At 39.5% G+C, this 18253-nt stretch overlaps 1 protein-coding gene across 1 annotated transcript in view; it reads left to right on the top strand.

The window, feature by feature from the left end:
* Positions 1-14318: 14318 nt before the first annotated feature.
* The window catches only part of LOC133665349 (immunoglobulin superfamily member 3-like), a 346105-nt gene continuing 342170 nt past the window's right edge, over positions 14319-18253 (top strand). The window contains 1 exon segment of the mRNA XM_062070626.1: positions 14319-14881. Coding sequence (XP_061926610.1) covers positions 14842-14881 — 40 coding nt within the window. The 5' untranslated portion in view covers positions 14319-14841.

Raw genomic sequence — 18253 nt, 5'->3', positions numbered from 1 at the left:
CAGACATAATTATAGATAAATATAAAATGTGTTGTCTGACTTCTTTTTACACTTGAATGACAGCTAAGAAGTAGAGGTGGGGAAAGTCATCGATTTTTAAAAGCATCGCAATTCGGACATGGACAATTATAAAATCCATTATCAATAATCGATAATCAATTTATTTGTTGTAAATAAAGTAATGCAGACTGTTCTAAAATTTGGCTGACTCAACCTCACCGAGAGATTCGACCAGCTCCTTTATTATATGTTCCATTTTTGCACACACTTTCATTAATTGTATAATTAATTAATTTAACTGTTTCTTATTAGAAATGCTCTGTTTTTTTAAAAGTTGCTAGTGATTTCTGTCATGCCTCTGGGGAGGGCCGTCACATTTTTCCTCCTCCCGTCTTGTCCTTGCTTGCTCTTTTTGTCTTGTCTACACTTTTTTTGAAGCCTCTTTCTTTGCGCTGTCCTCCAAATCTAAACATCAGACATGGAATTGATCAGCTGGACTCTCGACTCAATTGACAAAATCTTTTCGACGAGGAAAAGAGGTTCTGGGGAGACTGGCGGCCCTGATGGAACCATTGCTGCGGGGTACGTGAGAGATTCCTGGGACGAATGGAGAATCATGTGCCTCTCAGTCCTTTCCATCGAGGACTTGGAAGACATCTACCTATTTGGAACCTGCTGATTGGGCTGGGCATTGCGCTGGTGTATCGTCAAATTCGTAAGACGATGGCAGCCACTCAAGGAGCCCAAAGGCTGTTCGTCGCAATGGAAGGATTGGGTCGGGCTGTGGGATCACAGTCTGGGGCGATTTTTGAACTGAATCGCAAGATGGATCACATCATGGAGAAGATTGTTGAAAGGGAAAAATTGGATATGAGAGCCAACATGGATAAATAGAACAGACAAGCCATTGTAATGTCTGCTCGCGGAAAAACAAAAATCCTAATCTACGATTTGACTCCCTCGAATGGCCTTGACGCTGCAACAACAGGAGCAGGCTGTTTTGTAAACATCCCCAAGGACTCTCAAAGATGGACACTTTTGACCTCCCTCCCTCCTCAACGACACCTGGAAGTCGAACTTTGCTTGCATTGCATGCAGAACGGCCCCGGGCCTATGGACACAACACCACTACACCCAAAGACAATGGGCATATACACAAACACACACCCCACTCCCACCCAACGCCTTCACCACCGCTTGATTCCCCTTCGGGGTGATGGACGGCTGAGTAGCGCTTTATAGCAGCAGGCCGGCCACCAGGGCTCTAACCCCCCCACCTTGTTGCGAGTTGTTGTGATTATATGTAACTTGTTTATGTGTGCTATGGCAAATGAGGTTTTTTCCCTTGGACTCAGTCTGGACCCCCTCCCGAGGGTCCAGCCTTTGACTGATATTTTTTACTCTTCCCCCCTTTCCCAATTGTACCTTTTTCCCACCTTTTTAAGGAGCGCCGTATGTGGCTGATCCGTTGGCGGTCCTGTTCTTGTCTCCCTGTAACGTATGTCTGCTCTTAGTGGGACTGTGCCGAAAATGTAATTTCAGTTCTTATATGTCTTGTACATGTTAAAGAATGGACAATAATAAAGCATCCTGAATCCTGAAATCCTGATAAGGGGTTATTTAGTGAAACAAAAAGAAATGTAAAATTGCGTTAATATGCATAAATTAAAAATGCATCAATGATCAATTTTTAATCGAATTGTAGCTCCTGAATGGTATTAGAACTGTGAGGTGCACAAAGATTCCCTCCTCTACCAAGAAGTGTTAGTGAAAACCTTGCCTGTGCTGTGAATAAAGTTGATGATGGCCACAGCTTGCTTGACTCTGGATGAATGCATATTGATGATTTCCTATGGGAAGAATCAATACGAAAGTAGAGATAATTATTAACCGTCAGCCTCAAGGCTGGGAACTGTTTGATTGCTTTTAAGGAAGTTTGAAATTAAGTCCACCAGCAAAGCAGAAGTTCACCAATGAAATGAGTAGTGACTTTTAAAAATTTTTTAAACCACATTTATGTTGCATTCAGGCAACATTTGAGAAGGTACAATTCCCTGCTGATAAATGGAGTAGCAGATGGATCCATCGCTTGTTTGTGCAGCATGCACATGTAAAGGCATGCTTATTTATTTATATTACACAGCAGGGAGGGCTGTGTTTCACTTCTTGGATTCTTGATTTTTTATTTTTGTCTGCTCGCCAACGCCGATGCAATGATGCGCTTGGATCCATTTTCTCCTTCCCAGCATACTTTCTCTTATGCTGTTTATTTTGAGATCATCCCCAAAAAGGCTGCGAATTTATGCAAATCAATAGGCCCATGTGCTTATGCTTAGCCACTTTCAGGATCCGCAAACTTTTCACTCACTCCTTTGTGTGTACTTTTTTGCCATAAACTACACACATAGGCATAGGCGCCGATCCCGTGGGTGCTTTGGGGCCTGAGCACCCACGTGGGATTGATGTCAACTTTCAATCTTTAAAATGATTTTGAAAGATCAATCTTGTTGTTTATTTCGTGGCGAGTTTGGTCCGTTTTACATAACGATAATGTCACAAATCATATAGTCTATAATTCACAAAGCCTAACCAAGACATCATTGTGCCAAAAAATGAACTAATGACACATTTATTTTGACTTTGAACTCACTGCACACGGGCAAATGAAGAGCATACATGTCGCACTAAGGGTGGCAGTAAGAACAATGCCAACACTGTCATAAACATGTGCCATATAGTGAAACCACACTAAACAACAACGACAAACACATTTTGGAAGAATATTTGCACCGCAACACAACATAAACACTACTGAACAAATCCCCGGAATTCCCTGAAGCACCAACTCTTCCGACGCTTTGCATTGGACTTGGTGATGTATGGCTTAGATGCAGCTGCTCGGCCATGGAAACCCATTCCACGAAGCTCTCTGCGTACTGTATGTGGGCTAATTGGAAGGTAACATGACGTTTGGAGCTCTGTAGCAACTGACTGTGCAGAAAGTCTTTGCACTATGCGCTTCAGCATCCGCGGACCCCTCTCTGTCAGTTTACGTGGCCTGCCACTTGGTGGCTGAGTTGCTGTTGTTCCCAAACTCTTCCATTTTCTTATATAAAAAGCCGTCTGTTGACTTTGGAATATTTAGGAGCGAGGAAATTTCACGACTGGATTTGTTGCACAGGTGGCATCCTATGACAGTTCCACGCTGGAAATCACTGAGCTCCTGAGAGCGGCCCGTTCTTCCACAAATAGAATAGAATAGAATATATCTTTATTGTCATTGTACATTGTACAACGAAATTGTAAGCAAAACTAATTTAGTGCAAATTCATAACACATAAAACCACAAGAACATAGATAAATAGATAAAATGTTTGTAGAAACAGTCTCCATGCATAAGTGCTTGATTTTATACACCTGTGACAAGTGATTAGGACACCTGATTCTCATTTGGATGGGTAGCCAAATACTTTTGGCAATATAGTGTACTCTACACGGGTTCAGTTATTACTTCACATCTTATTTTAACGACATTACTATTGTTTGTCTAACCCTCTCACTATCCTTTTTGTCCTCTTGGCCTACATTTTCATTCATCCACGCATGCAAATTATGACCTTGCACCCCCACAGTTGTCTGTGTGCCACCCATCTGGGGTGTGGCCTTTGTCCATAAAGGGGGAGGGGCTAAGGAGGCAAGCAGTCAGGTTGGGCGATACTGCACATTTTTGGTATCTATTTGATATCAAGCAAAATAGCAGGTCCAGTATAACTAATACCAACACTTTTTGCTTAAAATTTGAAAGTATGTTAATATATACACAAAACAACACCAATAATGTAACAATATGAACATTTTAATGCACAATTTATACATTTACGACAATATAAAATAATGTAATTATTCCTGTATTCCCTGTTCTTACATGAGCACACGTGTCCTAACAGTGATGAACTGGAATTTTATTGGGTTTGGTTTGCAGCCATTGTTTTTACATTTTACTTGTACCACATGATTATAATCTATTTTAGGTTTCTATTTATTCTATTATTTTTATAATCAATTGGTAATAACATACACTATTTATAACCTACTCTATGTATATGCTGTTCTGTTAAAAGTATTATATATATTAGTACAATTTCATGTCATTGTTATTGGCACCAAAATTAATACGGTTATCATTATCATTGCAGTATTGATTATGTTTTAAAAGTACTTCTTCATACACTGACATATTTTAACCTGTTTTTATTTCAAATAAATGAATACATAAATATATTAAATAATTAAAAACAATTACAATAATAATAAACAAATACATAAATGTTCTATTATTTTTGGAGTTGTTAAATATGTTTATCTTCTTTTGTTTGAATTTTTAAAGGTTTTAGAGTGTTTAATATAAAAGACGAAACAAAAGTTATTTATAATGGGGAAAGACGTTAATGTGTCTTGTATTCTCATTAGCATGCTGGCCGCTTCTCCAGAAAATGAGCAGTATCACCATGAGTATTTTTTTTTCAAACGAGATAATTAATCACGGTTTTACGATAATTACAATTTGTAATGGTAATACTGAGTGCCTGGAATTTTTGGCAGAAGAAACATCAAATATTGTTCTATTATTATTTGACTGTTGTATGTTTAACTTCTGTTTTAATTTGTATAGGTTTTAGAATGTCTAATATTAAAGGAAACTGGTGTTGTTTATATTGGGAAAATATGTTAATGTGTTTTGTATTCACGCTAGCATTCAAGCTAGTTAGCGATTAGCATGATAGCTGCTTCCCCAGGTAGTAAGCAGTATCGCCGTTAACTTTTTCAAAGTGAGCTAATCAATCACGGTTTTCTGATTCGAAACGGTAATACTAGCAGTCTGAATTTTTATCGCAGTTAATTAATGTATCGGTTATTGTTATATTCCTAGTTCATGCTATTGTTTCTGTGGTACTCATTGGGCTAACTCTAGGAATTTCAGGTACCAATAATGCGTTCCATTTGTACTGGGAAGTCAGAATTTCCGAGTTCCCGAGTTGGATTGAAAGATGGCTGCTCTGGATGTAAACAATATATGCTTCTAGGATATTCGTTATTAGCACTTCTGATTAGTTGTCGCACTAAATCGGTTGTATATGATGTATTGTTAGATGTTCATATATGCTAACCTTACTGTAGCGTTATTTTTTTTCATGTGGTATGCATTCTATATCGCGAGCAATAGCTTCTGTGTTTACTCTTCATTCATTGTGTTTGAAGGTTGCTGAAGGACTGCATATTTTCCCATTGGTTGTTCATATTCAGACAAAGAAGTCGCAACTCTAGCTTTCATGGATGTTGTGTTGTCCCGATACCAATATTTTGGTACAGATACCAAAATGGTTTCGATACTTTTCGGTACTTTTCTAAATAAAGGGGACCACAAAAAATTGCATTATTGGCTTTATTTTAACAAAAAGTCTTATGGTACATTAAACATATGTTTCTTATTGCAAGTTTGTACTTAAATAAAATAGTGAACGTACTAGACAACTTGTCTTTTATTAGTAAGTAAGCAAACAAATGCTCCTAATTAGTCTGCTGACATATGCATTAACATATTGTGTCATTTTCCATTCTATTATTTTGTCAAAATTATAAAGGACAAGTGGTAGAAAATGAATTATTAATCTATTTGTTCATTTACTGTTAATATCTGCTTACTTTCTCTTTTAACATGTTCTATCTACACTTATGTTAAAATGTAATAATCACTTATTCTTCTGTTGTTTGATACTTTACATTAGTTTTGGATGATACCACAAATTTGGGTATCAATCCGATACCAAGTAGTTACAGGATCATACATTGGTCATATTCAAAGTCCCCATGTGTCCAGGGACATATTTCCTGAGTTTATAAACATAATATACATTTTTAAAAACCGAAAGAAGATGTTGTGATGCCAAAAAATATCTACGTAATCATAGTAGTATCGACGAGATACGCTACTGTACTTGGTATCATTACAGTGGATGTTAGGTGTAGATCCACTAATGGCGTTTGTTTACATTTTGACGCCAGTGAGCTACGGTGTGTAGTGAAGCATGTTTAGCGGACCGGTACTTTTCAGAGGCGGTATAGTACAGAATATGATTCATTAGTATCGCGGTACTATACTAATACCGGTATATCGTACAACTGGAACGCTCACAACTAGGCTGTGAGGTCATTCCCATCATGTGGAGGATATAGGCTGTAATGACTGGAGTCTCTACACACAAAGGAACACAGATAGGTGGGGACAAGTCCAAGAAGACATTTATAAACAGTGTTGCCACAGTTACCTTGAAAAACTAATCTGATTAATGACTACTGATTACTCCTTTAGAAAGTAACTTAGTAACTTTACTGATTAGTTGATTTTAAAAGTAACTAAGTTAGATTACAAGTTACTTTATTAGTTACATTCAGCAATGCAGCTACCGACATTACCCCCGTCGCCTCAACATAAAAATGACAAGCGGCATCGAGAGGAGCCAGATGAGGTGGTTCGGGCATCTGGTCAGGATGCCACCCGAACGCCTCCCTAGGGAGGTGTTTCGGGCACGTCCGACCGGTAGGAGGCCACGGGGAAGACCCAGGACACGTTGGGAAGACTATGTCTCTCGGCTGGCCTGGGAACGCCTCGGGATCCCCCGGGAGGAGCTGGACGAAATGGCTGGGGAGAGGGAAGTCTGGGCTTCTCTGCTTAGACTGCTGCCCCCGCGACCCGACCTCGGATAAGTGGAAGAAGATGGATGGATGGATGGATGGATGGATGGTTTTGCCAATAATCACTTTATTCAACATTAACAACTGCACTTAACATAAATACTTGTATTACATATTAAAATAAAAAATAACGACAGTCTTTCTTTACTTGACATAAATACTTGTTTTATCTACATATAAAAAAAAACAGTTTTTCTTTACAGCAGTTGACATAAATTATTTGTTTTTTATAAAATAAAATAAATACTGTCTTTTTTAACCTGATTATTAATACTGCAATGGCAAAACCTACAAATATAAATGTAACTATTAAATTATGTTGAACTTTTCTTATGAACACTGAACCTGTTGTTCACAATATCAGAGCAGCTCGGTGTGGTTTTACAAAACATTGTATAACTCCACGTTAGCTCTAAATGTTCTATTGTTAGAATCAAGTTATGAGTCAAACAGTGGCGTGGGGCGAGTAAACCAGTGGTTGTACCTCATTAACAAAAGCCTCTCAAACCTCTTGTCAGAAAGTCTATTCCTCCTTCAGTGCAGCTTTCAGGTCGCTCTCCATCTGTGCATACACCATCTCCAGGTAATACGAAAAGGACATTCTGTGAGGTCAGTCCGCATTGACCGTAGCGAGGATCTTGTTTATTATGGCACAGAACGGGGGCGAGTCAACTGTGCTTAAGGGCAGCATTTCCTCGACAACATACTGCCCGACCAACTTCTTTAACTCGAAATAATGACTGTATTTCCAACTTGAAAACGCGCTTCTCTCTTCGCCCTCCATTGTTGTTTACTTACCATGAATTGATTAACGTGGACCCCGACTTGAACAAGTTGAAAAACTTATTTGGGTGTTACCATTTATTGGTCAATTGTACGGAATATGTACTGTGCTGTGCAATTTACTAATAAAAGTCTCAATCAATCAAAAAACTTTGGTGATCCTCATGCTAAAAACGTGACTTGTCACTTTCCAAGACGGCAAGAAGAAATACAATTTATTTTTACGAGGGGAAAAAAAATAAAAATAAATAGTAACGCACAGTGACTTAAATAAACTTTAATCTGACTACTGGTTTAAAAATAGTAACGCGTTAGATTTGTCGTTAATGAAAAAAGACATCATATTTGACTAACGCATTACTAAGTAACACGCTACCGGCATCAGTGTTTACAAATAAAAAACATCCATCGAGACAATGAAGATCCTTGATTTCTTCAACTGAAAATAGGGTAAATCGTTCAAAATAACTACAGCAAATGATACAACCATATCGACAATGTAACAATATCAACAACACAACAAAAATACAAAAATATTTGTGAAAATAAACAAAAAAATATCCATTTAATCACAGTAGTATTGATCCGATACCACACATGATGTGATATCGACGGGTTGACATTTGTGTCGCCCACCCCAGCAGAGCGCTGTTAAATTGTCAAAGTTGTGGTGTGGCAAACTAACGTGGCTTCTTGTTATGGAGACAACATCGACAATGTAACAATATCAACAACACAACAAAAATCCGAAAATATTTGTGAAAATAAACAACAAAATATCCATAAAATCACAGTAGTATCGATCCGATACCACATTTGATGTGATATCGACGGGTTGACATTTGTGTCGCCCACCAAAGCATTGCGCTGTTAAGTTTTCAAAGTTGTGGTGTGGCCAACTAACGTGGCTTCTTGTTATGGAGATAACATCGACAATGTAACAATATCAACAACACAATATCAACAAAAATACGAAAATATTTGTGAAAATAAACAAAAAATATCCATGTAATCACAGCAGTATCGATCCGATACCACATTTGATGTGATATCGACAGGTTGACATTTGTGTCACCCACCAAAGCAGTGCGCTGTTAAGTTTTCAAAGTTGTGGTGTGGCCAACTAACGTGGCTTCTTGTTACGGAGACAACATCGACAATGTAACAATATCAACAACACAATATCAACGAAAATATTTGTGAAAATAAACAAAAAAAAATCCATATAGTCACAGTCGTATTGATCCGATACCACTTTTGATGTGATATCGACGGGTTGACATTTGTGTCGCCCACCCCAGCAGTGCACTGTTAAGTTTTCAAAGTTGTAGTGTGGCCAACTAACGTGGCTTCTTGCTATGGAGACCACATCGACAATGTAACAATATCAACAAAAATACGAAAATATTTGTGAAAATAAACAAAAAAATATCCATATAATTACAGTAGCATCAATCTGATACCACATTTGATGTGATATCGACGGGTTGACATTTGTGTCGCCCACCCCAGCAGAGCGCTGTTAAGTTTTCAAAGTTGTGGTGTGGCCAACTAACGTGGCTTCTTGCTATGGAGACAACATTGACAATGTAAAAATATCAACAACACAATATCAACAAAAATATGACAATATTTGTGAAAATAAACCAAAAAAATATCCATATAGTCACAGTAGTATCGATCCGATACCACACTTGATGTGATATCGACGGGTTGACATTTGTATCACCCATCCCAGCAGCGCGCTGTTAAGTTTTCAAAGTTGTAGTGTGGCCAACTAACGTGGCTTCTTGCTATGGAGACAACATCGACAATGTAACAATATCAACAACACAATATCAACAAAAATACGACAATATTTGTGAAAATAAACCAAAAAAATATCCATATAGTCACAGTAGTATCGATCCGATACCACACTTGATGTGATATCGACGGGTTGACATTTGTATCACCCATCCCAGCAGCGCGCTGTTAAGTTTTCAAAGTTGTAGTGTGGCCAACTAACGTGGCTTCTTGCTATGGAGACAACATTGACAATGTAAAAAATATCAACAACACAATATCAACAAAAATATGAAAATATTTGTGAAAATAAACCAAAAAAATATCCATATAGTCACAGTAGTATCGATCAGATACCACACTTGATGTGATATTGACGGGTTGACATTTGTATCGCCCATCCCAGCAGCGCGCTGTTAAGTATTCAAAGTTGTAGTGTGGCCAACTAACGTGGCTTCTTGCTATGGAGACAACATCGACTATGTAACAATATCAACAACACAATATCAACAAAAATACGAAAATATTTGTGAAAATAAACCAAAAAAATATCCATATAGTCACAGTAGTATCGATCCGATACCACACTTGATGTGATATCGACGGGTTGACATTTGTATCGCCCATCCCAGCAGCGCGCCGTTAAGTTTTCAAAGTTGTAGTGTGGCCAACTAACGTGGCTTCTTGCTATGGAGACAACATTGACAATGTAAAAAATATCAACAACACAATATCAACAAAAATATGAAAATATTTGTGAAAATAAACCAAAAAAATATCCATATAGTCACAGTAGTATCGATCAGATACCACACTTGATGTGATATTGACGGGTTGACATTTGTATCGCCCATCCCAGCAGCGCGCTGTTAAGTTTTCAAAGTTGTGGTGTGGCGAACTAACGTGGCTTCCTGTTATTGAGACCACATCGACAATGTAACAATATCAACAAAAATACGAAAATATTTGTGAAAATAAACAAAAAAATATCCATATAATCACACTAGTATCGATCCGATACCAAACTTGATGTGATATCGACGGGTTGACATTTGTATCGCCCATCCCAGCAGTGCGCTGTTAAGTTTTCAAAGTTGTAGTGTGGCCAACTAACGTGGCTTCTTGCTATGGAGACCACATCGACAATGTAACAATATCAACAACACAATATCAACAAAAATACGAAAATATTTGTGAAAATAAACCAAAAAAATATCCATACAGTCACAGTAGTATCGATCCGATACCACACTTGATGTGATATCGACGGGTTGACATTTGTATCGCCCATCCCAGCAGCGCGCTGTTAAGTTTTCAAAGTTGTAGTGTGGCCAACTAACGTGGCTTCTTGCTATGGAGACAACATCGACAATGTAACAAAATGAACAAAAATATGAAAATATTTGTGAAAATAAACAAAAAAATATCCATATAATCACACTAGTATCGATCCGATACCACACTTTATGTGATATCGACGGGTTGACATTTGTATCGCCCATCCCAGCAGCGCGCTGTTAAGTTTTCAATGTTGTAGTGTGGCCAACTAACGTGGCTTCTTGCTATGGAGACCACATCGACAATGTAACAATATCAACAACACAATATCAACAAAAATACGAAAATATTTGTGAAAATAAACCAAAAAAATATCCATATAGTCACAGTAGTATCGACCCGATACCACACTTGATGTGATATCGACGGGTTGACATTTGTATCGCCCATCCCAGCAGCGCGCTGTTAAGTTTTCAAAGTTGTAGTGTGGCCAACTAATGTGGCTTCTTGCTATGGAGACAACATCGACAATGTAACAATATGAACAAAAATATGAAAATATTTGTGAAAATAAACAAAAAAAATATCCATATAATCACACTAGTTTTGATCCGATACCACACTTGATGTGATATCGACGGGTTGACATGTGTATTGCCCATCCCAGCAGCGCGCTGTTAAGTTTTCAAAGTTGTAGTGTGGCCAACTAACGTGGCTTCTTGCTATGGAGACCACAACGACAATGTAACAATATCAACAAAAATACGAAAATATTTGTGAAAATAAACAAAAAAATATCCATATAATCACACTAGTATCGATCCGATACCACACTTGATGTGATATCGACGGGTTGACATTTGTATCGCCCATCCCAGCAGCGCGCTGTTAAGTTTTCAAAGTTGTAGTGTGGCCAACTAACGTGGCTTCTTGCTATGGAGACCACATCGACAATGTAACAATATCAACAACACAATATCAACAAAAATATGAAAATATTTGTGAAGATAAACCAAAAAAATATCCATATAGTCACAGTAGTATCGATCAGATACCACACTTGATGTGATATCGACGGGTTGACATTTGTATCGCCCATCCCAGCAGCGCGCTGTTACGTTTTCAAAGTTGTGGTGTGGCGAACTAACGTGGCTTCCTGTTATTGAGACCACATTGACAATGTAACAATATCAACAAAAATACGAAAATATTTGTGAAAATAAACAAAAAAATATCCATATAATCACACTAGTATCGATCCGATACCACACTTGATGTGATATCGACGGGTTGACATGTGTATCGCCCATCCCAGCAGAGCGCTGTTAAGTTTTCAATGTTGTAGTGTGGCCAACTAACGTGGCTTCTTGCTATGGAGACCACATCGACAATGTAACAATATCAACAAAAATACGAAAATATTTGTGAAAATAAACAAAAAAATATCCATATAATCACACTAGTATCGATCCGATACCACACTTGATGTGATATCGACGGGTTGACATGTGTATCGCCCATCCCAGCAGAGCGCTGTTAAGTTTTCAATGTTGTAGTGTGGCCAACTAACGTGGCTTCTTACTATGGAGACAACATCGACAATGTAACAATATCAACAAAAATATGAAAATATTTGTGAAAATAAACAAAAAAATATCCATATAATCACACTAGTATCGCTCCGATACCACACTTTATGTGATATAGACGGGTTGACATTTGTATCGCCCATCCCAGCAGCGCGCTGTTAAGTTTTCAAAGTTGTAGTGTGGCCAACTAATGTGGCTTCTTGCTATGGAGACAACATCGACAATGTAACAATATCAACAACACAATATCAACAAAAATACGAAAATATTTGTGAAAATGAACCAAAAAAATATCCATACAGTCACAGTAGTATCGATCCGATACCACACTTGATGTGATATTGACGGGTTGACATTTGTATCACCCATCCCAGCAGCGCGCTGTTAAGTTTTCAAAGTTGTAGTGTGGCCAACTAACGTGGCTTCTTGCTATGGAGACCACATCGACAATGTAACAATATCAACAACACAATATCAACAAAAATACGAAAATATTTGTGAAAATAAACCAAAAAAATATCCATATAGTCACAGTAGTATCGATCCGATACCACACTTGATGTGATATCGACGGGTTGACATTTGTATCGCCCATCCCAGCAGCGCGCTGTTAAGTTTTCAAAGTTGTAGTGTGGCCAACTAACGTGGCTTCTTGCTATGGAGACAACATCGACAATGTAACAATATCAACAAAAATATGAAAATATTTGTGAAAATAAACAAAAAAATATCCATATAATCACACTAGTATCGATCCGATACCACACTTGATGTGATATCGACGGGTTGACATGTGTATCGCCCATCCCAGCAGAGCGCTGTTAAGTTTTCAATGTTGTAGTGTGGCCAACTAACGTGGCTTCTTGCTATGGAGACCACATCGACAATGTAACAATATCAACAACACAATATCAACAAAAATACGAAAATATTTGTGAAAATAAACCAAAAAAATATCCATATAGTCACAGTAGTATCGACCCGATACCACACTTGATGTGATATCGACGGGTTGACATTTGTATCGCCCATCCCAGCAGCGCGCTGTTAAGTTTTCAAAGTTGTAGTGTGGCCAACTAACGTGGCTTCTTGCTATGGAGACAACATCGACAATGTAACAAAATGAACAAAAATATGAAAATATTTGTGAAAATAAACAAAAAAATATCCATATTATCACACTAGTATCGATCCGATACCACACTTTATGTGATATCGACGGGTTGACATTTGTATCGCCCATCCCAGCAGCACGCTGTTAAGTTTTCAATGTTGTAGTGTGGCCAACTAACGTGGCTTCTTGCTATGGAGACAACATCGACAATGTAACAATATCAACAACACAATATCAACAAAAATACGAAAATATTTGTGAAAATAAACCAAAAAAATATCCATATAGTCACAGTAGTATCGACCCGATACCACACTTGATGTGATATCGACGGGTTGACATTTGTATCGCCCATCCCAGCAGCGCGCTGTTAAGTTTTCAAAGTTGTAGTGTGGCCAACTAACGTGGCTTCTTGCTATGGAGACAACATCGACAATGTAACAATATGAACAAAAATATGAAAATATTTGTGAAAATAAACAAAAAAATATCCATATAATCACACTAGTTTTGATCCGATACCACACTTGATGTGATATCGACGGGTTGACATTTGTATTGCCCATCCCAGCAGCGCGCTGTTAAGTTTTCAAAGTTTTAGTGTGGCCAACTAACGTGGCTTCTTGCTATGGAGACCACAACGACAATGTAACAATATCAACAAAAATACGAAAATATTTGTGAAAATAAACAAAAAAATATCCATATAATCACACTAGTATCGATCCGATATCACACTTGACGTGAGATCGACGAGTTGACATTTGTATCGCCCACCCCAGCAGTGCGCTGTTAAGTTTTCAAAGTTGTGATGTGGCCAACTAATGTGGCTTCTTGTTATGGAGACAATCAGGGACTAACTAACGAAGCGGAGTACCTTTTTTTAATTCACTTTAGTCACAAGTCCTAATTCATGTAAAGTAGCACATATTAGGGTACTTGGGTTTAATGGTGAGGCGGACTAATATATTCCATTGATCAGTTGGGTGCCTTGTGTCTCTCAGTCCACAGTGCCCGCCCCGTTTGGCTTCACGTGGGTTGATAGTGGAAGATTGATTACATCGCCGGGATTTGCCGTGGAGGCATAGCACGCAGGCGGACTGAGATTTGCTCTCTTAACAGCTGGAAAAAGACATTATTATCATATATTTAAGTCAGTGTCTAAGTACTATTTACTAAATAACATTTAGACATTTTACGTGCCCCTAAGTAGTCGTGCCAGACTTGGACTTGGGTGTCGGGGAGCTCCTCCGCAGTGTTCCGTGGATGTGTGGAGGTAGCACGCCGGGGAGTGGGTTGGGTCGCCCGGGTGCCTGGCACAGATCCTCGGCGCTCAGACGCCAAAGGTGAGCGGAAGAAAAAAAACCCACAAAGAAGGTGTAGTGCTTGCGGAGGACGTCGTACGAGTGGAAGGCACCTTGTGTGGATTTGTCAAGACAAGCTGAGCGGGATTCGTCTTCCTTTTTCCGGGTCTGGAGGAGCCGTCGTCCAAACAGGAAGAGCGGACATCGCTGGGGTGGCTCAGCCGGGCAAGGCACGATGGCAACCGGTGTGCTCCTCGTCGCCTTCACGCTGCTTGGTGAGTACCCCAAGACACCTTTTAAAGTGTTTAAAGTTGAAAATGCGTCGTAAAAACATGAAAGTAATTGACATTTTGAATTAAAAAAAAAACGAATTAAAAATGGAATCTAAGACTTGAAAACAACAAAGACAAATATTTTTAAACAACCAACGTTCCTTGTTATGATGTGCACTTTATCCAGACATATTTTACATTAAAAATAAAGCACATGCAATTAATTTAGGAAAAAGGGCTGTTTTGCCACATATCACAACAAAAAATACAATCAATATTTTTTAAATTGTATTAGATATAAAAATATTCAAACAGTGTTTTTCAACCACTGTGCCGCGGCACACCAGTGTGCCGTGAGATACAGTCTGGTGTGCCGTGGGAGATAATGCAGTTTCACCTATTTGGGTTAAAAATATTTCTGGCTAACCAGTAATTATAATCTGCAAATAATGTTCTGTTGTTGAGTGTCGGTGTTGTCTGGAGCTCGGAAGAGTAACCATGTTATACCATACCATCTCAGTTGGTGGCTAATTGCTTTGTGTCGGTGCTGTCTAGAGCAGTGTTTTTTCAACCTTTTTTGAGCTAAGGCGCATTTTTTTAATTAAAAAAATTCTGGAGGCCCACCACCAGCAGAAATCATTAAAAAATTAAACTCAGTAGACAATAAAAAGTCGTTAAACCATAACCAACCATGCATCACTATAGCTCTTGTCTCAAAGTAGGTGTACTGTCACGATCTGTCACATCACGCCGTGACTTATTTTGAGTTTTTTGGTGTTTCCTGTGTGTAGTGTTTTAGTTCTTGTCTTGCGCTCCTATTTTGGTGGCTTGTCCTGTTGCAGTTTCATGTCTTCTTTTGAGCGCTATTCCCCGCACCTGCTTTGTTTTAGCAATCAAGAATATTTAAGTTGTGGCTATCTTTTTTTTGTGTGGACATTGTTGTCATGTCATGTACGGATGTACTTTGTGGATGCCGTCTCTGCGCCACACGCTGTAAGTTTTTGCTGCCGTCCAGCCTTCTGTTTTTGTTTACTTTGTAGCCAGTTCATTTTTTTTTCCGTTCTACATAGCCATCCCTAAGCTTTAATGCCTCTTCTTAGGGGCACACACCTTTTGTTTATTTTTGGTTTAAGCCGAGAGATTTATAAGTACTCTTTAAGATGTCCAATGTCTTTTTTTAAATTTGAAACTGACATACTGTTGGAAAAAAAGTCTGTTGCTTGAGGTACAATTTCAAATAGTCTACCCTAGGGTTGTACGGTATAAGTTAAAGTTAAAGTACCAATGATTGTCACACACACATTAGGTGTGGTGAAATTTGTCCTCTGCATTTGACCCATGCCCTTGTTCACCCCCTGGGAGGTGAGGTGAGCAGCGAGCAGCAGCGGGGGCTGTGCCCGGGAATCATTTTTGGTGATTTAACCCCCAATTCCAACCCTTGATGCTGAGTGGCAAGCAGGGAGGTAATGGGTCCCATTTTTATAGTCTTTGGTATGACTCGGCCGGGGTTTGAACTCACAACCTACCGATCTCAGGGCGGACACTCTAACCACTAGGCCACTGAGTAGGTACTAATACCGATATTAGTATAGTACCGCAATACTAATGAATCATATTCGGTACTACTTCGACCGGTACCTCTAAAGGGTACCGATCCCCCACCCGTCGTCGTCGTCATCACGTCGTGTCATGCAGAAGAGCATGTTCGGCAGTGCACAATCACGGAGTACTTACAAACAGACACAGTGTGTAGACACAAAAGGGAGAACGGACAAATTTTGGCTTAAAAACTAACGATAAAGGTGAAGCTATAACACTAAATGCCCTCAGGAAGAGGTGCTTAAAGACATAGCTAGCTAGCGAGCAGCTGAAGTCTATCCGCAGTCAATGAATGAGCAGGTATCGGACACCTCAGTCTCCTTAGACCAGGGGTCGGCAACCCGCGGCTCCGGAGCCGCATGCGGCTCCTTGACCACTCTGATGCGGCTCAGCTACATACATGCCGATCCCCCCGATTTTCCCAGGAGATTTATGGATCTCAGTGTCCCTCATAGATTACTCCCAGGGAAAAAATAATCCTATTTACACTCTAATTACTAAATAAAGGGCGTGCCCTAATTGCACTGCAGTAATTGTCCTCTATAGCATTTACATACAGTGTGCCAGTCCAGCCACATGTTGCATGTTGTTTTTACTTGCACACACAGGAGACAGCAAAGCATACTTAGTCATCAGCCACACAGCTTACACTGATGGTAGCCGTATCAAACAACTTTAACATTGTTACGTTACAAATATGCGCCACACTGTGAACCCACACCAAAAAAGAATGAAAAACACATTTCTGGAGAACATCCCACCGTAACACAACATAAACACAACACAACCATTACCCAGAATCCCATGCAGCCCTAACTCTTCCGGTCTACATTATACACCCCCGCTACCACCAAATCCCCCCCACACATCAAACCCCCCTCTCCGTGCGTTGGTTGAGCGGAAGAGTTAGGGCTGCATGGGATTCTGGGTATTGGTACCGTCAGTGTAAGATGTGTGGCTGCTGAGTTAGTACGCCTTGCTGTCACTTACGTGAGCAAGCTGAAATTGCATTCTACGTGTGGTCGAGCAGGTACACTGTTAGGGCAGACTGTAGAGGGCGCCAAATGCAGTGTCATCACGCTCTGATATTCGGGAGTCTCCCGGGAAAAATGAGAGGGTTGGCAAATATGACGCTATCAAGCGCCATTCATTCAAAACTCGCGGGCTGCACTAACATCAAATTTCCACATTAAAGTGCGTGCCGGTGCGTGTGTCGGAGACCCCTAGTTAACATAGCACAAAGCGTTTAAGCTTTGTATGCGGTGTTTTTCATTTTAAATTTAAAATTTTTTTTTGTGGCTCCCATTACTTTCTTTAATTTGTGAAACTTGCCAAAATGGCTCTTTGAGTGGTAAAGGTTGCCGACCCCTGCCTTAGACGCATCCTCGCTCATCCATGCGGACCGGACACTGGCCGAGGTAGTGGGCGACCGAGAGTGGAGTCGGCTCTCTTGGTTGCTTTGTTGGGTCTGCTCCTGTCTCTGGCCATGCTCCCTCCACCCCAGCAGACGATGGCTTGGAACACCGCAGAGGCCACCCCAGTGTATATGTTTATTTTACTTTTCATTCATAGCTGTATGTAGAAGTGGCTCGTTGTATCAGCTCTGCTCTTTTAATGTCTATAATGTCCTTTGTCTTCTTTGATGTTTGATGTTTCCCTCTTACACACATGTAGGAGGGATGTGTGCTATGGCTATGAGTGTTTTTTTTCCCTTGGCCTCAGTCTAGACCCCCTCACCATGGGCCCAGGGTTAGACCAAATTTTTTTTTCGGTCAT

Source organism: Entelurus aequoreus, linkage group LG14 (assembly GCF_033978785.1).
Source record: "Entelurus aequoreus isolate RoL-2023_Sb linkage group LG14, RoL_Eaeq_v1.1, whole genome shotgun sequence".
Lineage (NCBI taxonomy): Eukaryota > Metazoa > Chordata > Actinopteri > Syngnathiformes > Syngnathidae > Entelurus > Entelurus aequoreus.
The sequence above is the reverse complement of the archived record's forward strand: the minus strand, read 5'-3'. Positions and strand labels throughout refer to the sequence as shown.